Source organism: Pseudophryne corroboree, chromosome 3 (genome assembly GCF_028390025.1).
Source record: "Pseudophryne corroboree isolate aPseCor3 chromosome 3, aPseCor3.hap2, whole genome shotgun sequence".
Lineage (NCBI taxonomy): Eukaryota > Metazoa > Chordata > Amphibia > Anura > Myobatrachidae > Pseudophryne > Pseudophryne corroboree.
The window spans coordinates 471,074,258-471,099,623 of NC_086446.1; the positions used below are offsets into that span (position 1 = coordinate 471,074,258).

A 25,366-nucleotide genomic window follows, 5' to 3' on the forward strand; every position below is an offset into this window, starting at 1 on the left:
CAATTGTCTCTGACATTCTTTTGCTTGTTTTCTTCCTTTCCCCTCACCCTCTTTTCTCATCTTTTGTCATACTGTTTTGGAATATGGTGCCCCTGGTTACCAGGTTGGAGAATATCCTCCTCACATGTTTTACTGCTCTCCATTTGGAGATGGCTATTGTTTAATAGGGCGCCCATATGGGTTCGCAAAAAGTTAAAATTTGGTTCATAATATTGAAACTGTACACACACATAGTTTGCGTATAATGATAGGAATGTATCTGCTGTTTTACATTTATTATTTATTATCAACGATCCACATCAGTCCGCTCGCTGGGACGGACTGGGATCAACAGTTATGGTATATAATTCCCCGTGGATGGCCTAAGGTTGGTATCGGCTGAATGCCGTCGACCCATGATCCTCCCACAATAATGCAGTCACGATTTCGGTTAGTGTCCTGGAACGTAGATGGGCTTAATACTCCCATTAAAAGGAAAAAGGTCCTTACCTATTTGAAACGACTGAAACCTGATATAGTATTATTGCAGGAAACTCATTGGCGGATCTCAGATCCTAATGTACTGCGGGATACATGGGTTGGAGAGTATAGAACAGCCTCCTTCACATCCAAACGTAGAGGCGTCCTAACTATTCTCAATAGATCACTCCCTGCCACTATCTTAGATAGTCTGGTCGACCAAGAGGGTAGATTCCTGTTCTTGAAAATTAAAATACTAAATACGCTCTATACGGTAGCCAACATATATGCCCCTAATGGCCCTAACGCATCTTTCTTCTCTGATATCTACAAAAATTTGCAAGAATGGGCAGAGGGTGAAATTATCATGGGAGACTTTAATTGTGTACAGTCAGCTGGTCTTGATAAAACATCTATATCCGGCACACCTGCGATCACCACTCCACCCTCACTCACACTACTCACCTCTTCTCTACGACTGTCTGACCCCTGGAGAATTCGCAACCCAGACGCTCGCGAATATACCTTCTACTCCCACCCGCATCACTCCTCCTCCAGATTAGACTATTGGTTAATCACTGATTCTCTCTTGCATCATATAGTGGATACTAAAATTGAACCAATCTCACTATCGGACCATGCTCCGATTTGGTTGTCAATCACCCTCGATACCCCCTTACCTAGGTCCTATAATTGGCGTTTCCCCGCTTATCTGGAAACCTCCGAGGACTTTAATCAATTTCTCACCAGAGCCTTCCTTAACTATATTGAGGATAATAAGATTCATGAGAGCGACATTAATCTGTTTTGGTCGGCTTCCAAACCAGTTGTCCGAGGACAAATATTAGAATACGTTTCTAGAAAACGCAAACAACTGAATACCCAGTTGCGCGACCTGAGCATGGCTTTAACTGCAGCGTGTAATGCAATGATATTAAATGACTCCCCAGACAGCAGACAAAATTACACTGATGCGAAACACCTCTATGACGCGCTTTGCACCGAGAGAGCCAGTTTCTCCTATGATGTACAGCGGAATAAATTCTTCAGAGGAGGTAATAAGTCGGGTAAACTATTGGCCAACTTAGGGAGATCATCTACTGCCCCCTCCCGTATAACTAGCTTACATACCGACCCAACTACCTCAACTATGGACACACAAATTATGTCAAACACCTTCCTACAATATTATTCGAATTTGTACGCGGCACCTTTAGATAGCCCCACAGAGGGTATGAAGTTTCTGGAAGAAGCTAACCTACCTACATTAACAGAGGAAGAACGAGAATCACTAACGTGCCCTGTAACAGACACAGAGCTGCTGCTCTTGATTAAGTCACTTCATAATGGGAAATCACCAGGACCAGATGGGTTTGGAGCAGTATATTACAAAATGCTAGCTCCCCATATAACACCATATTTATTGACGTTGTTTAATTCACTGCTGAACGGGTCCCCTCCGCCCCCGAGATTCACAGAAGCTAGAATAGTAGTATTCCCTAAACCGGGAAAAGACCCATCATATGTCCAGTCCTACCGACCCATATCCCTTCTCAACCAAGATTTAAAACTATTCACCAAATTATTGGCCACTCGCCTCCAACCGATACTAATGCGTATTTTACATCCTGCCCAAACGGGGTTTGTTAAAACTAGAACATCAGTACATAATGTACGAACCCTGATAGCAGCAATACATAGTGTCAAAGACTCCACAACATCTAAGGCACTTGTGGTCAGTTGTGATGCCGACAAAGCGTTTGACCGTGTATCATGGGCACACCTGCTTAGAATTTTCCACACTCAACAATTCGGCGAGGGGTTCACTAAAATCTTCAGTATGCTTTACTCTAATCCACAAGCTCACCTAACCATTAATGGTTTGAACACACCGGCCTTTTCTTTACATAGAGGTACGCGCCAAGGATGCCCCCTATCTCCCTTACTTTTTAATCTAGCTCTAGACCCACTGATACGCACCTGCGTGCAAAATGTTGCCTGGGAAGGAATAAAAATTGGCACACAACCCGTGAAGGTTTCGGCCTTTGCGGATGATCTATTATTATATTTTAGTGATCCCATAAAGGCGTTCCCTTCATTACTGACCACGCTCCATGATTTCCACTTGATCTCGGGCTTCTTAATCAATTTCGATAAAACAGAAGCTTTGGCTCTTGGACCCAAGGCCACACGAAATTGGGGCTCCAGATTTCCCTTTAAATGGGCAACTGGTTTTATAACCTACCTGGGCTTACGCTTTTCACCTACCCTAGCCGAACTATACCCACTGAACTTTTCTCGCGTCATTAACAAAATGATTGAGGATTTTACACGCTGGCAAAACTTACCAATCTCATATATAGGTAGATGCCACTTATATAAAATTATCTCCTTCCCCCGTCTACTATACCCGATCCAAATGCTCCCATTTCTTCTGACCAAACGAGATGTACAAACAATTAATAAGGCCCTCAATACTTTCATATGGACAAACAAACGTCCACGTATAGCCCTCTTTAAACTAAAACAACAGACAACGCTGGGTGGCGTGAATATACCATGCCCGGAAGACTATTCTTTAGCCGCTAACTATAGATATGCCCTTGACTGGGTGAGAGGTTCCTCTAGCTACACGAATATATCTCTGGAACAGAGTATGCTATCCCATGGTACTTTGTCTACCATATTACATTTTCCAGACCCCTTCACACTGACGTCCATCCGCTCGAACCCGCTGCTACTTGCTCCATGCAAAGCGTGGCAACATCTTCGAAAACGCAAAGGACTGACAACTACCCGCTCTCTATTCCAACCACTCCTTCATAACCCAGACTTTCAAGACGGAGACACAGATGCAATTATCAAAACTTGGTACTCCCAAGGCTTACGTCTAGTGTATCAATTCCTGAATATCACCTGTACCGAAGTACCCACCTTATCACAATTAAAGTTTAAATTCCCGAACTTACATATACCACTATTCGCATATTTTCAAATACGCAGCTTTGCAACACAATTGATAACGCGCCTAAGGCCAGCAGATTATAACTTTCCCCTGGACACCCAACTGCGTTTAAACCCCCAATCTTCCTATCCAACATCCTTTATTTACGCACACACCAGACGCCAGATTGATTTAGATTGTCAAACCACAGGCCTAGCCAAATGGACGACCACTCTGCCAGACATCCCTCTACAGACCATAATACACTGGCACTTGTTACTTAATAAATCTTTAGTATCCTCTTCCTATGCTGAAATGCATTTAAAAATATTACACAGGGCGTATTATACTCCCCGTTTCAGATACCTCACGGGCATCTCTGATAACTCCAATTGCTTCAAGTGCTCCACACCTGATGCTGACATAATCCACTGCCTTTGGTTATGTCCTATAATACAGCTATTTTGGAAGGACGTCTGTAACTACATTACAACGACTCTAAATATCCCTCTTACGCCAACTTTACTCTGGGCTTTCTGGAATCAATATGATTCTGATCGTTGCTCATTATCAAAAGGCAATAAACTGCTATTAGCTCGGATAGCGGCAGCTTCGAAAAAGACCATACTATCCCAATGGATACACGGAACCCCTATACCCATAACCCTTTTATTTCCTAGACTGACACATCTATACCAAATGGACTGGATTGAATGCTCTCTTAGAGTGGAATACAATTCTTCCAAGTTCTTTGCAATATGGCTACCCTATGTGATAACCTTGCCACAACCTACTCGTGACAACATGCGAAAAGTAGTTAAATATACTACATGGTACAATATAGAGACACTTACGAGGGGATCACCACCCTTCTAACCCCAACTTTACTGTTTTCGGGAACACCCTCTTAGCCTAGCATGTACTCACTGTTCATGGCACCGAGAGATGACCGATCCTTGCAATATGTTTAGTAATATCCGTAACCTTCTGTTATTATCACTTCCTTTATTGATATATGTGATTGCTTTTGTGCAGAAATAATGTTATACATTCCTTTACATCCTAAGAAATGATATTGTCATAATTACTACTGTCGCTGTACAGTTGTTGTGTACAATGTGTGTTACACTTGTATTTTTTCTCTTTACCAATAAACAGATTTTAAAAAAATATATATATATTCTATTAACCTACATGCCTTAAAAAGCGTACATTAAGGGCCTGATTCAGAGTGCATAAAAAGTGGATGCATTTCACTGCCCAAAAATAAATGCAGACCGCCGCGTGTATTCATAGCAGGCTGCCCCATCCACCGGTTGCATACCCTCCAACATGACCCATTCCATTAGGTACAAAAGCTCTGTTCCTGGACTTCCCTCTTAATTTATGATTTCCATCACCTGTGTTGAACTAGTTAAATGATAAGATGGCAGGTGATGGCAATAATAAATTAAGAGAGAAGTCCAGGTACAGAGTATTTTGTACCTAATGGAATGGGTCATGTTGGAGGGTATGGGGTTGATGAAAACATTGGTCATCTGCCATCTTTTTACTAGCCCTATCTCTTGTGCAAGAGGTCTGTCTGAAGTCAGATAGATGTCTGCAGCCGCACACATCTTAATAATTCGTAATTTCGTGTACACAGCCAGGTCACACTTTTACTATATGCTAGACATTCCCAACCTCACTTCTCAAGGCACACTAACAGTGCAGGTTTTAGTGATATCCAGGCTTCAGCACAGATGGTTAAATCAAAATAACTGAGGTACTAATTAAGTCACCTGTGCTCAAGCATGGATATCACTAAAACCTGGTCTGTTAGGGGTATATTTACTAAAGGACGATTTTAACCGATTTCAGATCGATTAACATCAATCTTCAATGTTGGGCTTCCAGTGTTGAGCTTCCCTTAGTGTGCCTTGAGGACCGAGGTTGGGAATGCCTGCTATATGCGAACACCCAGTTACCGCCTAATGACATCTCAGGGCCGCAAATGTAGATACAGAAAAGATCCGTATGATTCTGAATTTCCAGTGATATACGTTATATATGCAGGTGTATGATTTCTACAGTTGTCTAAAAATCACTTATTCTTATTGTTGTAGAGGTTCTATGTGGCCACATCCCGGCAATTAAAGAGGCTGGAATCGGTCAGCAGGTCTCCTATATACTCTCATTTCTCAGAAACAATCACTGGTGCCAGCATCATCCGAGCATATGGAAGGCAAAGCAGCTTTGTTTTACTTAGCGACAGAAAAGTGGATGAAAATCAAAAAAGCTATTATCCAGGAATTGTATCGAACAGGTACAAAATTTGATGTTTATTGAGTGACTAGCAAAGTCAAATGAAACATTGGGGTCGATGATATTAGCTGCGAATCATCACGGCAGCGGCCGCACTTTACAGCGTCCCGAACTCACACAAAAGTGTTTGCTGCCCCATAGGGCTCCGACCACTTTGGTGTGATTTCAGCCTGAAACCAGCCAGCGAAGGGTGCGAGATCGGGTGCCATTGCCAGTGTTTAAACACAGCGGCAATGGCACATCACACCCTTCGCAGATAATAGTATCGACCCCATTGTCTTCTTTTTAACAGCAACTACATAATAACATAGTTTGTATATCCTCCTCGTACATGCGTTGATTTCCTCCGGGTAGGATGGTTTCCTCCCAAAATCCAAAAATATATTGGTAGGTTTATTGGCTCCCAACAAAGATTGACCCTAGTGTGTAAGTGTATGTGTGTACATGAGCAGACTAGATGGGCCAAGTGGTTGTTTTCAAATGCTGTTTCAAATTCTATATAACGTCCCTGGGTATAAAATTAATGTTTTCACACCTAGTTATTTTCCAGATAAACATGACTACACGTGCCTCGACCCCCCAGACTATGCATCTGTACATCCTGCAAAAAGAAACTGCAGTTTGTATCACAATGCCTAAGCAAGGCAGATAACAGAGAACAATTGTCACAGATATACTGTCATTCCAAACATCTTTCCAGGGGCATAGCCAGAACTTTATGGGTAACATTGCAACATTTTAAAAGGGCCCCATCCCCACTTCTCTATGGCAGAGGTTCCTAAACTCGGTCCTCAAGGCACCCCAAAGGTCCGGGTTTTAAAAGTATCCATGCTTGGCCACAGGTGACTTAAGGGTCTATTTACGAAGATTTGGATGGAGATAAAGTCGCTGGAGATAAAGTACCAGCCAATCGGCTCCTAACTGCCATGTCACAGGCTGTGTTTGAAAAATAACAGGTAGGAGCCGATTGGCTGGTACTTTATCTCCAGCGACTTTATCTCCATCCAAGGCTTAGTAAATAGACCCCATAATTAGCACCTTAGTCAATTTGATTTAACCATCTGTGCTGAGCCATGGATATACCTAAAACCTAGACTGTTGGGGTGCCTTGAGGACCGCGTTTGGGAACCTCTGCTCTAGGGCATGGGTCTTCAACCTGCGGCCAACTAGCTGCTGTTTTGCAATTAAGGCATGCTAAAACTGAGAAGGGCATGCTGGGATGTGTAGTTCCACAACAGCTGGAGGGCCACAGGTTGAAGACCCATGCTCTAGGGCAGGGCTGTCCAACCTGCGGCCCTCCAGCAGTTGTGAAACTACACATCCCAGCATGCCCTGCCACAGTTTTAGCATTCCCCGACAGCAAAACGGTGGCAGGGCATGCTGGGAAATGTAGTTTCACAACAGCTGGAGGGCCGCAGGTTGGAGAGGCCTGCTCTAGGGAGTGTTTCACATCTTTGGTCCTCAAGGCACATTAGCATTCCAGGTTTTAGTGCTATCCTTACTTGAGCACAGATGGTTAAATCAAAACAACTGAGGTACTAATTAAGGCACCTGTGCTTAAGTATGGCTATCCTCAACACCTGCACTGTTAGTGTGCCTTGAGGACCATGATTGGGAACCCTGTTCTGCACAGCAGATTCATTTTATGCACCATTGTAGTGCTCTAGTTCAGTTTATGATCCATAGTAAAGTCCTAGTTCATGTTATGTCTCATAGTAGTAGCCTCATTCATTTTATGCCCCATGGTAGTTAACTAGGTCACAATATACCACACAGTGTTCCAAGTTTATGTATTCCCCCCAGTTTGCAATATGGCACATTATTGTTGCCAGTACACATTATGCCACATAGTTTCCCCATACTTGCCTACCTGACCCTCTCCATGAGGGAGAAAATGCTTTGTTCCTGGACTTTCCTGGTAATGTATGAGTGCCATCACCTGTGGTGAAACACCTTTCTTATCAATTAACTAGCTCACCACAGGTGATGGCAATCATATTTCTCTGACGTCCTAGTGGATGCTGGGAACTCCGAAAGGACCATGGGGAATAGCGGGCTCCGAAGGAGGCTGGGCACTCTAGAAAGATTTAGGACTACCTGGTGTGCACTGGCTCCTCCCACTATGACCCTCCTCCAAGCCTCAGTTAGATTTTGTGCCCGGCCGAGGTTGGATGCATACTAGGGGCTCTCCTGAGCTCTTAGAAGAAAGATAGTCTTAGGTTTATTATTTTCAGTGAGACCTGCTGGCAACAGGCTCACTGCAGCGAGGGACTAAGGGGAGATGAAGCGAACTCGCCTGCTTGCAGCCGGATTGGGCTTCTTAGGCTACTGGACACCATTAGCTCCAGAGGGATCGACCGCAGGCCCAGCCTTGATGTTCGGTCCCGGAGCTGCGCCGCCGTCCCCCTTACAGAGCCAGAAGCAAGAAGATGGTCCGGAAAATCGGCGGCATGAAGACATCAGTCTTCACCAAGGTAGCGCACAGCACTGCAGCTGTGCGCCATTGCTCCTCTCACACTTCACACTCTGGTCACTGAGGGTGCAGGGCGCTGGGGGGGGGCGCCCTGAGGCAGCAATAAAAACACCTTGGCTGGCAAAAATACCTCAATATATAGCCCCAGGGGCTATATATGAGGTAAATACCCCTGCCGGATTCCTTAAAAAAGCGGGAGAATAGGCCGCGGAAAAGGGGCGGAGCTATCTCCCTCAGCACACTGGGCGCCATTTTCCCTCACAGTTCCGCTGGAAGGAAGCTCCCTGGCTCTCCCCTGCAGACTACTCTACAGAAAAGGGTAAAAAAGAGAGAGGGGGGCATTTAATTTGGCACAGTATATAGTTTATATTAAAAAGCAGCTATAAGGGACATAACTCAGTTAGTCCCTACCTTATATAGCGCTCTGGTGTGTGCTGGCATACTCTCACTCTGTCCCCCCAAAGGGCTTTTGTGGGTCCTGTCCTCTATATAGAGCATTCCCTGTGTGTGTGGAGTGTGTCGGTACGGCTGTGTCGACATGTTTGATGAGGATAATGAGGTGGAGGCGGAGCAGATGCCTTTAGAAGGGATGTCACCCCCTGGGGGGCAGACACCTGAGTGGATGTGCTTATGGAAAGAAATGAGTGCACGTATAGACTCATTACATAAGAAATTTGACGACATGCCGACTGCGGGACAGCCGAGTTCTCAGCTCGTGCCTGTCCAGGTGTCTCAAAAGTCATCAGGGACTCTGAAACGCCCGCTATCTCAGATGGCACAAGTAGATGTCGACACGGATACTGACACCAGTGTCGACGACAATGAGTCAAATTTAATGCCCATTAAGGCCATTCACTGCATGATTGAGGCAATGAAAGAGGTGTTAAATATTTCTGATTTACATCCAGGTACCACAAAAAAGGGTATTATGTTTGGGGAGAAAAAACTACCTGTAGTTTTTCCCCCGTCAGATGAATTAAATGAAGTGTGTGAAGAAGCGTGGGCTTCCCCTGATAAGAAATTGGTAATTCCTAAGAAGGTACTAATGGCGTTCCCTTTCCCGCCAGAGGATAGGTTACGTTGGGAAACACCTCCTAGGGTGGATAAAGCGCTCACACGTTTGTCTAAAAAGGTGGCACTACCGTCTCAGGATACGGCCGCCCTTAAGGAACCTGCTGATAGAAAGCAGGAGGCGATCCTGAAGTCTGTATATACACACTCAGGCATTATACTTAGACCAGCTATTGCGTCAGCATGGATGTGCAGTGCTGCCGCTGCGTGGTCGGATAAACTGTCAGAAAATATTGACACACTAGACAGAGACACGATTCTGCTAACAATTGACCATATCAAAGACTCAGTCTTATATATGAGAGATGCACAGAGGGAAGTCTGCCGGCTGGCATCTAAAATAAGTGCATTGTCCATCTCTGCTAGGAGATGCTTATGGACTCGCCAGTGGACTGGAGATGCAGATTCCAAAAGGCACATGGAAGTTTTGCCTTATAAGGGGGAGGAATTATTTGGGGATGGTCTCTCCGACCTAGTTTCCACAGCAACGTCTGGGAAGTCAGCATTTTTACCCCATGTCCCCTCACAGGTACCCCTACTTCAACAAGGCCGGGGTTACTATTCCACACTATTTGTGGTGCCAAAACCGGACGGTTCGGTGAGACCCATTTTAAATTTGAAATCCTTGAACACATACATAAAAAAATTCAAGTTCAAGATGGAATCGCTCAGGGCGGTTATTGCAAGCCTGGAGGAGGGGGATTACATGGTATCCCTGGACATCAAGGATGCTTACCTGCATGTCCCCATTTACCATCCTCACCAGGAGTACCTCAGATTTGTGGTACAGGGTTGCCATTACCAATTCCAGACGCTGCCGTTTGGACTCTCCACGGCACCGAGGGTATTTACCAAGGTTATGGCGGAAATGATGATACTCCTTCGAAAAAAGGGAGTTTTAATTATCCCATACTTGGACGATCTCCTAATAAAGGCACAATCCAAGGAACAGTTGTTAGTGGGAGTAGCACTATCTCAGGAAGTGCTGCGCCAGCACGGCTGGATTCTGAATATCCCAAAGTCACAGCTGGTCCCGACGACACGTCTAATGTTCCTGGGAATGATTCTGGACACAGTCCAGAAAAAAGTGTTTCTCCCGGAGGAGAAAGCCAGGGAGTTGTCTTCTCTAGTCAGAGACCTCCTAAAACCAAAACAGGTATCGGTGCATCACTGCACGCGGGTCCTGGGAAAGATGGTAGCTTCTTACGAAGCAATTCCATTCGGCAAGGTTCCATGCCAGGATTTTTCAGTGGGACCTGTTGGACAAGTGGTCCGGATCGCATCTTCAGATGCATGGCTTGATAACCCTGTCCCCAAGAACCAGGGTGTCTCTTCTGTGGTGGCTGCAGAGTGCTCATCTTTTGGAGGGCCGCAGATTCGGCATACAGGACTGGGTCCTGGTGACCACGGATGCCAGCCTACGAGGCTGGGGGGCAGTCACAAAGGGAAGAAACTTCCAAGGACTATGGTCAAGTCAGGAGACTTCCCTTCACATAAATATTCTGGAACTAAGGGCCATTTACAATGCCCTAAGTCAAGCAAAATCCCTGCTCCTACACTAGCCGGTGCTGATCCAGTCAGACAACATCACGGCAGTCGCCCATGTGAATCGACAGGGCGGCACAAGAAGCAGGATGGCAATGGCAGAAGCCACAAGGATTCTCCGATGGGCGGAGAATCATGTACTAGCACTGTCAGCAGTGTTCATCCCGGGAGTGGACAACTGGGAAGCAGACTTTCTCAGCAGGCACGACCTCCACCCGGGAGAGTGGGGACTTCATCCAGAAGTCTTCCAAATGATTGTAAATCAGTGGGGTCGTCCACAGGTGGACATGATGGCGTCCCGCCTAAACAAAAAACTAGAGAGGTATTGCGCCAGGTCAAGAGACCCTCAGGCGATAGCTGTGGACGCTCTAGTGACACCGTGGGTGTACCAGTCAGTTTATGTGTTCCCTCCTCTACCTCTCATACCAAAGGTATTGAGAATAATAAGAAAGCGAGGGGTAAACACAATTCTCGTGGTTCCGGATTGGCCAAGAAGAGCGTGGTACCCGGAACTTCAAGAGATGATCTCAGAGGACCCGTGGTCTCTGCCGCTCAGACAAGACCTGCTACAGCAGGGGCCCTGTCTGTTCCAAGACTTACCGCGGCTGCGTTTGACGGCATGGCGGTTGAACGCCGGATCCTGAAGGAAAAGGGCATTCCGGAGGAAGTCATTCCTACGCTTATTAAAGCTAGGAAAGAGGTTACAGCAAATCATTATCACCGCATATGGCGGAAGTATGTTGCATGGTGTGAGGCCGAAAAGGCCCCAACAGAGGAATTTCAACTAGGTCGATTTCTGCATTTCCTGCAAGCAGGAGTTAATATGGGCCTAAAACTAGGCTCCATTAAAGTACAGATCTCGGCTCTGATCGATTTTCTTTCAAAAAGAACTAGCTTCAGTACCTGAAGTTCAGACATTTGTGAAAGGAGTGCTGCATATTCAGCCCCCATTTGTGCCTCCTGTGGCACCTTGGGATCTCAACGTGATGTTGAGTTTCTTAAAATCACATTGGTTTGAGCCACTAAAAACCGTGGATCTGAAATATCTCACGTGGAAAGTGGTCATGTTATTGGCTTTGGCTTCAGCCAGGCGTGTGTCAGAATTGGCGGCTTTATCATGTAAAAGCCCTTATCTGATTTTCCATATGGATAGGGCAGAATTGAGGACTCGTCCCCAATTTCTCCCAAAGGTGGTGTCAGCGTTTCACCTGAACCAGCCTATTGTGGTGCCTGCGGCTACTAGGGACTTGGAGGACTCCAAGTTGCTAGACGTTGTCAGGGCCCTGAAAATATATGTTTCCAGGACGGCTGGAGTCAGAAAATCTGACTCGCTGTTTATCCTGTATGCACCCAACAAGCTGGGTGCTCCTGCTTCTAAGCAGACTATTGCTCGCTGGATTTGTAGTACAATTCAGCTTGCTCATTCTGTGGCAGGCCTGCCACAGCCAAAATCTGTAAATGCCCATTCCACTAGGAAGGTGGGCTCATCTTGGGCGGCTGCCCGAGGGGTCTCGGCTTTACAACTTTGCCGAGCAGCTACTTGGTCAGGGGCAAACACGTTTGCAAAATTCTACAAATTTGATACCCTGGCTGAGGAGGACCTGGAGTTCTCTCATTCGGTGCTGCAGAGTCATCCGCTCTCTCCCGCCCGTTTGGGAGCTTTGGTATAATCCCCATGGTCCTTTCGGAGTTCCCAGCATCCACTAGGACGTCAGAGAAAATAAGAATTTACTCACCGGTAATTCTATTTCTCGTAGTCCGTAGTGGATGCTGGGCGCCCATCCCAAGTGCGGTTTATCTGCAATACTTGTACATAGTTATTGTTAACTAAATCGGGTTATTGTTGAGCCATCTGTTGAGAGGCTCAGTTGTTTCATACTGTTAACTGGGATTCATATCACGAGTTGTACGGTGTGATTGGTGTGGCTGGTATGAGTCTTACCCGGGATTCAAAATCCTTCCTTATTGTGTACGCTCGTCCGGGCACAGTGTCCTAACTGAGGCTTGGAGGAGGGTCATAGTGGGAGGAGCCAGTGCACACCAGGTAGTCCTAAATCTTTCTAGAGTGCCCAGCCTCCTTCGGAGCCCGCTATTCCCCATGGTCCTTTCGGAGTTCCCAGCATCCACTACGGACTACGAGAAATAGAATTACCGGTGAGTAAATTCTTATTATTACCAGGAAAGTCCAGGAACAGAGCATTTTCTCCCTCATGGAGAGGGTCAGGTAGGCAAGTATGAGTTTCCCCAGTACATATCATGACACATTGCACCCTTAGTTCATGTTATTCTACATTGTAGTGCCCTCAGTTTATATTATGCCACATTGTAGTGCCCCAGTTCATATACAGCTAATCCACCAGTTAATTTTATGCAACATTACAGTGCTCCTAAGTTCACATTACAGTGCCCCCAGTTCATATTATACGACTCTATAGTGCCTCCCCAGTTGACATTGTGCCAGATTACGGTGCCCCAGTTCATATTACTTAACATTGCAGTTCCCTCCATTTCATATTATGAGATGTCCTAAACCTTGCAGAGTGATAAAGTGGAGAGACATAAAGTGCCAACCAATCAGCTCCTGACAGTTAGGAGCTGATTGGTTGGTAGTTTATCTCAGTCCAATTACTCTTCAAGGCTTAGTACATCTGCGCTATGTAACATTACCATACCGTAGTACATCATAACATCCACAACACATCCTTACCATTATAACATTCACTGAACACCCCTCTTACTGAAAATGAAATGTCACCACATTAGGCAGCCTTACCCTACATAGGGGTATATTCAAATGATGTCGGATCCTCTCCGATCTCAGTATTCAATGAGCGGCAAAATCTGACAGAATTTGGCCATTCCCGACAATGCCAATCCAACTTTTTATAAAGTCGGATTGACAATGTCGGAAACGGGGCTAAAACCATGTCGGATTGGGCCGCGGAATCTGACAAAACATGTGGATCCACGGCTAATCTGCCAATCCACGTGTTTTCTGACAAGTCGGAATTGAAAACTTGTCAGAAAAAATGTTGGGGGATTAAATAGGTTGGAACAGTTTCCGACCTAAAAAAGTCGGAAACTGCCGTCTTTCCGACAAGACGGCGGTTTCCGAATACAATTAAATACACCCCATAGAATCTAGTAAGATATTATTTACCATTGACTTCTTAACTTATTTCACCTTATTTGCCGATGGCTACACTGTAAAGGGGGGTACTGACGGGGGAGATGTGTGCTGAGCGATCTTAACATAGATCGCTCAGCACACATCTCTCCCCCCGCTCAGCACAGCACGATGTGCTGAGCGAGGGGGGGGGGGGCGCTCACTCCACATAGCAATCCAGCACCGGCGATAGCGATGCGCGGCTGGGGGGCATACACACGGCAGACCCGTGCTTAAAATCTAAGCAATCTGGTCAGATTGCTTAGATTTTAAACACGGATCTATCTGTGTGTACCCCCCTTAAGTGCTTCATCCCAAATGGTATATTTTGAATCTTAAATGGCAGACCCACATCAGCAGGGCCTTTAAGACTGATAAGATTGCAGTTTCCAATGAGTATAAAGACTGGGGAGGAGGGGACAGGGAACAAACAGCTCCTAACTGAGGGTGACACTTCCTAATGCAGGAAATTCTACTTCAAGAAGACATCTTAATGTCGACACACTGTAACAGTCACTTTCTAGGACAGTCCTAATCTCGGAGCTCAATCCCTGCCCCCCAGCTCACTTACAGTAACTAAGGCTGTAATCAAGGACACTCTCCAACAGTCCAAGTGCTGATTAGCTCAGATGTGTCTGTGAGGGTGAAATGGGAGTGCAGGAGATGGATCATATTAAGGTGGACAGACAGAGACAACCACCTATAAGAGCGCTGACGAGTTATCATCTTCTGGCTGGGCAACAGGCCAGAACTGATTGCTTAACATCAACCTTAGTATAGGAGCTGGGTCCGGGGCCCCATATCAGCAGTTCCCCTGCACCCACTACAGCTATGCCCATGCATCTCATGCTCTCTAATACCTCTTTTACACCTAAATCCCAGATCCAACCTGGGTTTTGAAACACAGTTCCATCCCGGGTCAGAGCCCGTTTGCACTGCACCATGGGCCTGGGTTGTTCCCAGTAAGCCCCTTTCACACTGCACCAATGTGCAGTATTTCTGTTCTGTCGGCACTTGGAGATAAGTATAAGTGATGTCTCATACTGTTGTGCTTACCGGAGTGATCTTTCATACTGTTGTGCTACTTACTGGAGTGACCTCTCATACTGTTGTACTTACTAGAGTGATCTCTCATACTGTTGTGCTACTTACTAGAGTGATCTCTCATACTGTTGTATTTACTGGAGTGATGTCTCATACTGTTGTACTTACTGGAGTGATGTCTCATACTGTTGTACTTACTGGAGTGATGTCTCATACTGTTGTACTTACCGGAGTAATGTCTCATACTGTTGTGCTTACCGGAGTGATCTCTCATACTGTTGTGCTACTTACTGGAGTGACCTCTCATACTGTTGTACTTACCGGAGTGATGTCTCATACTGTTGTACTTACTGGAGTGATGTCTCATACTGTTGTACTTACCGGAGTGATGTCTCATACTGTTGTGCTTACCGGAGTGATCTCTCATACTGTTGTGCTACTTACTGGAGTGACCTCTCATACTGTTGTACTTACTAGAGTGATCTCTCATACTGTTGTACTTACTGGAGTGATGTCTCATACTGTTGTACTTACCGGAGTGATGTCTCATACTGTTGTACTTACCGGAGTGATGTCTCATACTGTTGTACTTACCGGAGTGATGTCTCATACTGTTGTACTTACTGGAGTGATGTCTATACTGTTGTACTTACCGGAGTGATGTCTCATACTGTTGTGCTACTTACTGGAGTGACCTCTCATACTGTTGTACTTACTAGAGTAATGTCTCATACTGTTGTACTTACCGGAGTGATCTCTCATACTGTTGTGCTACTTACTGGAGTGACCTCTCATACTGTTGTACTTACTAACTAGAGTGATGTCTCATACTGTTGTACTTACCGGAGTGATGTCTCATACTGTTGTGCTTACCGGAGTGATGTCTCATACTGTTGTACTTACCGGAGTGATGTCTCATACTGTTGTGCTTACCGGAGTGATCTCTCATACTGCTGTGCTACTTACTGGAGTGATGTCTCATACTGTTGTACTTACCGGAGTGATGTCTCATACTGTTGTACTTACTGGAGTGATGTCTCATACTGTTGTACTTACCGGAGTGATGTCTCATACTGTTGTACTTACTGGAGTGATGTTTCATACTGTTGTACTTACCGGAGTGATGTCTCATACTGTTGTGCTACTTACTGGAGTGACCTCTCATACTGTTGTACTTACTGGAGTGATGTCCCATACTGTTGTACCTACTGGAGTGATCTCTCATACTGTTGTACTTACCGAAATGATGTCTCATACTGTTGTGCTTACCGGAGTGATGTCTCATACTGTTGTGCTACTTACTGGAGTGATGTCTCATACTGTTGTACTTACCAGAGTGATCTCTCATACTGTTGTACTTACCGGAGTGATGTCTCATACTGTTGTACTTACCGGAGTAATCTCTTATACTGTTGTACTTACCGGAGTGAAGTCTCATACTGTTGTACTTACCGGAGTGATCTCTCATACTCCTGTATTTACCGGAGTGATGTCTCATACTGTTGTACTTACCAGAGTAATCTCTCATACTGTTGTACTTACTAAAGTGATCTCTCATACTGTTGTACTTACCGGAGTGATCTCTCATACTGTTGTACTTGGCACTTGGAGATAAGTATAGGTGATGTATCATACTGTTGTACTTACTGGAGTCATCTCTCATACTGTTGTACTTACTGGAGTGATCTCTCATACTGTTGTACTTACTGGAGTGATGTATCATACTGTTGTACTTACCGGAGTGATGTATCATACTGTTGTGCTTACTGGAGTGATCTCTCATACGGTTGTACTTACCAGAGTGATGTCTCATACTGTTGTACTTACCAGAGTGATGTATCATACTGTTGTACTTACTGGCGTGATCTCTCATATTGTGATGCTAACTGGAGTGATGTCTCATACTTCCTGGAGTGATCACTCATACTGTTGTACTTATGGGAGTGATCTCTCCCATTGTGATACTAACTGGAGTGATCTGTCATACTGTTGTACTTACTGGAGTGATCTCTCATCCTGTTACACTTATTGGAGGGATCTCTCATACTGTTGTACTTACTGGAGTGATCTCTTCTATTGTGATACTAACTGGAGTGATCTCTGATACTGTTGTACTTACTGGAGTCATCTCTTATATTGTGATTCTAACTGGAGTGATCTCTCATACTGTTGTACTTAGGCCCTCATTCCGAGTTGTTCGCTCGCTAGCTGCTTTTAGCAGCATTGCACACGCTAAGACGCCGCCCTCTGGGAGTGTATCTTAGTTTAGCAGAATTGCGAACGAAAGATTAGCAGAATTGCGAATAGAAATTTCTTAGCAGTTTTTGAGTAGCTCCAGACTTACTCCTACATTGCGATCAGTTCAGTCAGTTTCGTTCCTGGTTTGACGTCACAAACACACCCAGCGTTCAGCCAGACACTCCCCCATTTCTCCAGACACTCCTGCGTTTTCCCCTGAAACGCCTGCGTTTTTCCGCACACTCCCAGAAAACGGTCAGTTTCCGCCAAGAAACACCCACTTCCTGTCAATCACTTACCGATCAGCAGAACGATGAAAAAGCTTTGTTATGCCGTGAGTAAAATACCTAACTTTTGTGTAAAATAACTAAGCGCATGCGCTCTGCGAACCTTGTGCATGCGCAGTAAGCGACTAATCGCAGTATAGCGAAAATCGGCAACGAGCGAACAACTCGGAATGACGCCCTTAGTGGAGTGATCTCTTATACTGTTGTACTTACTGGAGTGATCTCTCATACTGTTGTACTTACTGGAGTGATCTCTTATACTGTTGTACTTACTGGAGTGATCTCTCATACTGTTGTACTTCCTGGAGTGATCTCTTTTAAGAACTTAGTAACATGCAACTAATACATTTTGTCTAGTATCGGAAGTTGTTTTTTTTATCTAATGTCATTTCGGAAATTAAACACTGACAGGTTACATGGATCCAACAGCCAGGATGCTAAATGCCTCCCATTCCACATGCAGGCTCCCTTATATTTGTAGTATCTGCTTATATAACGAATGAGTGGTGTGAGTACTTACTGTATATAAACAGCTGTGACAGGTATCCTTATTGTTTTTACTTGGCCTTGTGCTTTTGCATGGGCACAGATTTCCTTAGTCACTCTCCAATATCATTATGTTTTATAGCAGGTTGCATTGTGCTCTATATATTACAAACTTGCTTGTGCAGCTGTTTTATTATTATTATTATTATTATTATTATTATCATTATTATTATTAATTTACTTTTACATTGTATAAAATATTATTTTCTGGCAAATTCCGTTTTTTTTTTCTTTTTCCTGACTTTTCTGTATTCCTTTCTCTTTTTTGCTGCTGTTTAGCCTTTTCTGTCTCTCGCTCTGTGTGAGGGAACTGTCCCACCTGCTTCTCTCTTTCTGCAACTCGCTCATTATCTCTTGGAAAAAATATCTCTGCCCCCTGAAATCTGGTTATTTGACATTACAGAAGGTAAATATAATGCAGTATCATACATTATCAGTCCGCTGTAATATAAAGAATGGTTTTAGAATCTACTATGAGACTGAAATCACCCCATGAGGCATGTAGTCCTAAATTGCCCCTCAATAATATACAGTAATGAACTATTGTGGCTGTCTCCTTATACCTGGCAAACATTTTGTTAAACTCTTCATGAGCGTGAATAAAAAATAAAACTTTATTAACACTCTTCAAAAGCACAATGCAACCATATGAAGAAATATTCCTTCCACAAAGGAACATACACAAACTGAAACTTTTGTTTGTTACAGGTGGCTTGGTATCAGGGTTGAGTTTGTTGGAAATTGTGTCGTCCTTTTTGCTGCTCTTTTTGCTGTGATTGGCCGAGAGAGTCTTAGTCCTGGACTTGTGGGTCTCTCTGTTTCTTATGCATTACAGGTACATCTATTTTCTGTATATACAGTGAAAATTAACTCTACGTCTAAAATTAATGTGTTTTTCAATGTACAACAGGTACATCCCATCTCATAACTGTTATTTTTTTAAGGTGACCATGTCATTGAATTGGATGGTGAGAATGACCTCTGACCTGGAGACAAACATCGTAGCTGTGGAGCGTGTGAAGGAATATTCAGAGACAGAAACTGAGGTGACTTCTGTACTTAAATACAAATTCCAAAGTTGATACTGTTTCTAAAATACAGAATCTTTGTTCCTGGGAATATGCCTCTATGGAAACAGTCACCATATTAGGAAATATGTTGCACAAACTGTAAAGACAAATCTTACTTATAGGTTATAATGTATGCATTTCCTAAATGTAATTATGGCATTATAAGTCACTAAGTAATATAGGGGTATATACAATTGAAGTCAAAACTGCCGTCTTGTTGGAAAGACGACAGTTTTCGACTGATTTAGGTCAGAAGGGGATCCAACCTATACAATAGGGGCTGTTTTTTCCCGACTTGTTGGAAAACACGTGGATTGGTGGAATAGCCACGGATCCATGTGCTTTTGTCGGAAAAGCGGCCAAATCCAACAGGTTTTGGCCCCGTTTCCGACAATCTCAATCCGGCTTTAAAAAAAAGTTGGATTGAGGAGATGAGACGGGGGAGCGGGGACATGTTTTGAGGGGTGTGGGGACGGGGGAGGATGGAAGAGATTGTGGGCTATAGGGGCAGCAGGGCACATGGCTGGTACCTCACATGAGCTTCCCCCCAGCCAGGCTTCTTTCTCCTGGCAGCGCTCCCCGGCTGGCACTGGGCTGTGTGGCTGAGTGCGGGGATCTGAAGCTCCCTCCAGCCCCACCCTGTGATCTCACACACGGGGATGGATGAGGACGAGCTGGAAGGAGCGGGTCAGTGACAGCAGCAGCATGGATGGAACACGGGCACGGCCATATCCGACAGTCAGATTTGTCTCAAATCCGACTGTCGGATTTGGCCGCTCATTGAATAGTGTTTTGTCGGATGCTTTCCGACGAAGCTTGTCGGAAAGGATCTGACTTGAATTGCAAGGAAGCCACAGCACAGGACACGAGTCCTGCAGATGACTTCAGCTATCTTGGTTATCTGCTTATGGTATAGTCATTTTTTTAAAACATTTGTACATAGAGTGGAACACAACATCACCAGTCTCAACATAAAAGTCTGGAGGAGAGTCTGCCTCCTTTCCTAGGACCCCTGTTTTGCTCTACTAAATATAAAGGTGCATTCTGTACTGGGAGGGCAGACCTCCATTCCCAAGCCACCTTATCCCATGGCCCCAAAGCAGTTGTGGTAGAGTTACCACTGGACAATACCTTGTTTATTGTTTTAGCTTTTAAAAGAGTGTTCTCTGAGTCTCCCTCCAGCACAGTGTACTACTGTATCTACCCAATAAGCACCTCCTTATATCTCCACTATTCCCGTAATAATTCCTGCAGCCAACATTGAAATTGACACACAGCCAGTGTCCGACTGGCCCACAGGGGTACAGGGGAAATCCCTAGTGGACCCCACTGCCTCAGGGCCTCACCTCCTCTTCTAATGTCAGGATTCAGACAGTACACTCAAATTATACATTATTACTCTTTCAGGGGTCTATTTACTAAGCCTTGAATGAAGATTAAGTGGACAGAGATAAAGTGCCAGCCAAGTTCCTAACTGTAGTTTTTCAAACACAGCCTGTGACATGATAGTTAGGAACTGATTGGCTGGTACTTTATCTCCGTGCACTTTATCTTCATCCAAGTAGTGTTCCTTCTAGGCTGTTTCAGCAGGGTGCTGCACCCTGCCCATTTTTGAAATGTGAAAAAGCACCCTGCCCTTTTTCAGTGCACCCTGCAGGACCATAAATCACCCCCTTGTATACAGAATGCAACAGTCAGAGTGCATGTTACAATGTTATTGTCTATTCCTTGCCCATCTCTGAAATTGGAGCACAATTTCTATCCTACTTTTTTTTTTTTTACCTATATATTTTAACCCTCTAGTTAACTTTTCTGTTTTATAACACATATGGATTATAACCACTTCAGCACTGGAGGAGACATTTATAATTATCTACTTATGTATATGCTACAGCCAATCTTTCAAGAAGACTGGACATATACAGTATGTTGCTCAGTACAGATGTTGGGTGTTAATTGGTGTCCTATCTGTATGTATGGGTATATGATATACTAAGGGGAAAATATATGTACAAAAACTATAAACATTTGCGCTATGCTTTGTGCGCAAAGCGTCACATCAAAAATGTGCCCTTCAAAATAAAAATGTGCCCTCCTCAATGATCAGCACCCTGCCCTAAAAAAAATCCTAGAGTGAACACTATCCAAGGCTTAGTAAATAGACCTCTTAGAGTCAGTTACCTGGTAGAGCAGGAACATGGATGAACAGACCATGTACTGTAGTATCCATGCTATCTGCATGCTAAGTCCTCTATAATTGTTGACCAAACCTCTGTGGCTGCCTGGCCACATCCCTCAAGCATGGTTCTTCCCTACCACTGCCTTTGCCCAGTAGGCCCTTCATGCCCCAGTCTGACACTGCATACAGCAACCGCTTATCAAAATTGTTGTCCATTACCTTATATTAGTTGTTATGAATCTCAGTATCAGAGAACATTTACTAGAATTTGTTGTGTCAGAACTTTGGTCAAACAATAGTTAAACAGATATCACATTTGTTTGTGTCCTTTATACTTTGCAAACAATAACTACAGTCATTAGATTTTACTTTCATTTTATCTTAGGAAAGGCATATTAATAGCAGTTTGTAATAATATCATAACACAAAGGCAGAATATAGAAGTTTTAACCACTTATGCTTCCATAAAATGTATGTAAGTATTCCTACCTGTGATTATAAAATGTGCTGTCTTCAGGCTCCATGGACCATAGAAGATAAAAAGCCTCCAGCAGATTGGCCAGAGGCAGGAGAAGTAGAGATGTCCAACTACTCTGTCCGGTACAGACCTGGTTTGGATCTGGTGCTGAAAAATTTAAGCCTTAAAGTAAAAGGAGGAGAAAAGGTAAATCTAACATTGTAGATGCCATGAATTGCTGCGCCGACATATGCGTGGGAAATAGAACAGCAGATGTCACTAATAAATGTTGCTTTTGATGCAGTTACTAATAAGTCCCCTTACAAGATATGAGAAAGCATTACCTTGACTAGAGAAGAACGAAAACAAAATCACAATTTTGGGCTAATAATTGGATGCGTGGCAACTGATTTATATACATTATTGATCATTAAAAATAACACTTTAAAAATAAAACTTAAGGCTTAGGAAGTACTTTATTTAAATTTCCATATTTTTTTTTTATTTACCTTTTTCATAGAAGTTGTTTTTTAATATACAGGGTCAGGCTAATAAAAACCTCCCAGAATTTAAAGGTTAGCAAAAAGGACATGGTAATGCTGTTCAAAATGTTAGTACATAATCTAAAAGTGCATGGAACACAGTTTATTTCCAACTGGTTTTGAATATGATATTGTCGAGATGGTGGCCTTCATTCGTGAATCGTGATACACATTTGTAGTTTATTTCTGAAGTTTTGCATGTCTCAGTAGGTAATTTCCAGCGTTATCGCTATAATTTCCTGACAGCTCACTTTCATTTGTCTGGTCACGTTAACAATTAGAATTTTTGTTACTGGGGCGGAAAACAATCCTCATCTGCTTCATGAAAGGCCTCTATACAGCCAACTGGGACATCTGAAAGTTGAGGTCTACAAACATCGACCAAGCAGCATTAATGAACTGAAGGCTGCTATACGCCAAGAAATTACTATATCTTATTCAAAACCAGGCAGCCAGGACGGCAAAGTGGAGGGTGCGGGTGCGGCATGAGAGGGCGTGGCATGGGGCAGTGACAATGAATGAGGGCGGACCCAGGGTGAGGAAGTGGAATCAGGTCATTGCGGCCCCACCCCCGCTACACAATGCCAAGATTACCGGCATTGTGAGTAAAGAGGCGGGGCCGCAATGACGCATCATCAGACCCCATGCCGGACAGCGTCAGCTGCGGGGAACTGCAGGGGACTTCTGGGCACTCGGATTGGGGGGGGCCAGCTGAGAAACTCGCCCACTCTTCTGGAAGAGTAGGCAAGTATGTTCAAAAAGAATTGCAAATAAACTATAAATTAACTGTGTTCCATGCACATTCAGATTATGTAATAACATTTTGAATAGCATTTACCATGCCTTTTTTGTTAACCTTTAAAATCTGGAAAGATTTTTTTGCCGTACCCTGTTTGACCTTTATAAAGATGGATTTGTTTGGCGTTCTGGAATACTTTTTCATAGTCATTTTGACAAACATTGAAATTTGCGAGAACTCAACTAAACTATATAAGACATGTTTACCATCTTTAACTATGGCAAACCATCAAATCATATGGAATTGTATGTTTATTTGGAAGTATACCGCCATATGCCTATTTTACACAATAGATGATCAATACATCAATAAATGTTAAAGCTCACATACTAGTTAGCTGAATCTTCTTACAGATAAATGGCTGGAGAGTTATGTTAAGTGCATAAGGTATTAAATATATTTGGCTAATTCTATATACTCGCATATTTTATCATATAATATACCTTAAATGGAAAATTAGCATATTCCGTAGAGTTAGATATGTGACTTTTATATACACATTAGTTCACTTATAAGATACATGTTCCTTTAACAGATTTTGTACAACACATCAGCAGGTTCAGCATGTGTAATAGATTGTAATTAGCCCCAAATAAGGCTAACCAGATTCTAGCTTGTTACCAAGGATAGTGAGTCCTAATATGAACATAAAAGTTTAGAGAAATTCTTCTAGAATGTATGAGATCAGTGGGTTTGTTAAGAGAATTGGGTGTAACCAAGTATTATAAAAATAAGTATACCACCATGCACAAGGCTGACACTGAAAAAGTCTCTATACTGATTTGCTAAATGCATTTTGCAGGTTGGAATCGTTGGAAGGACGGGAGCTGGAAAATCGTCAATGACACTTTGTCTCTTTAGGATTTTGGAGGCAGCAGAGGGAATAATCAAAGTTGATGGAATAAATATATCAGAGATTGGTCTGCATGACCTCAGGTCTATGCTCACTATAATCCCACAGGTGAATTTATCTATATACAAATTATCATAGAGATGGTATTTTCCACAGAAAGAGAAGAAAGAACTGACTGCCATATATGTTGTGGATTCTTTTATTTCTGTATTCTTGTTGTTTGCTATATTGGAGGAAGGGAGGGGAGATAACAAATTAATATACTGTATATACCACAGCAACCTGAATAGTTTAGGTGTACAGTGTACTACACAGTAATCTCTGTCCTCTTGAGAAACTTTCTGTAACATCATGAAACTCTAGGAAACCTGACAGTTTTCAGTACATTGGCTCAAAAACTGGTACTTTAACCCTTTCATGCATGAATTATGATAACCTTTAGCAAGATTTAAAAAAAATATATTTTTTATTAGTCTTCAGGGCTTATAAAAAGTTTTCATTTTTTTGTTAAACTATAAAACTAAAGCAGTTAAACACATGTCCACTTGAGTGGACAACATGCATCTGTGACATAAAACTGTTCCTGTTATCATGGAACAGTATTTTAACCGTGAACCTGTGTCTCCTAAGAAAAGGACACCATGCACTAGTGATGGGATACATATGATATCCCGGCTGTTGGGATGCTGGCTGTCAATATACCGACAGCGGCATCCTGCTATTTAAAATACCGATACAAAGGTAAAACTAAAGCTAATCCTGATCCCTAACATCCCTAACCCACCTTTCTTGTAATCTGACCATAACCCCCCTTGGCCCGCAGCCTAACCTTAACCCTCCCCAGTGGTTCCTAACCCTAACCTTCTCTTCCCGCAGCCTAACCCTAGCCCTCCACGGGGGTGCCGTACCCTAACCCCCCCTCCCCACAGCCTGACCCTCCCACCCCTGCAGCCTAACCCTAACCATCCCCTGCAGCCTAAACCTAAGGTTGCCCCCACGTCCCCTGCCCCAGCGGCTTACGAGCGAGGAGTACCCACGGGTGCTTGATGGCGATCCCAGCACTGCGATCCATGTTGGAATGTCGGTGTCGGCATTCCAAGTGTCAGGATTACATCATGGCATTTCGACTGCCGGGATGTCGAACGCCGGTATCATGACTGCATCCCCTAATGATGTCAAAAGAGAGTTTCTATGGGAGATAATGACTTAAAAACAGCTGTCCACTGTAGTGGCCTCTATGCATGAAAGGGTTAAAAAATAACAAATTGATTTGTAGCAGAGTCATTGAAAAGGTGGCAGATAAGGTATAGATGTTAATCTTCACCAGGCTGCACTATTATATGATTATTATATTCAAATATGGATAGCAAAATTGTCTGTTTATCTCAT

At 43.7% G+C, this 25,366-nt stretch overlaps 1 protein-coding gene across 2 annotated transcripts in view; it reads left to right on the forward strand.

Annotated features, from left to right (window-relative positions):
• ABCC3 (ATP binding cassette subfamily C member 3) overlaps nt 1–25,366 on the forward strand; it is a 232,168-nt gene that overhangs the window by 198,986 nt on the left and 7,816 nt on the right. The window contains exons 24-28 of one of the 2 annotated variants that reach the window (XM_063960771.1): nt 5,509–5,708; nt 18,786–18,912; nt 19,022–19,123; nt 21,844–21,990; nt 23,927–24,085. In XM_063960771.1, coding sequence (XP_063816841.1) covers nt 5,509–5,708; nt 18,786–18,912; nt 19,022–19,123; nt 21,844–21,990; nt 23,927–24,085 — 735 coding nt within the window. Of the gene's footprint in view, nt 1–5,508; nt 5,709–18,356; nt 18,484–18,785; nt 18,913–19,021; nt 19,124–21,843; nt 21,991–23,926; nt 24,086–25,366 lie in introns of those variants that run through there. The other variant, XM_063960772.1, reaches the window with a different exon arrangement.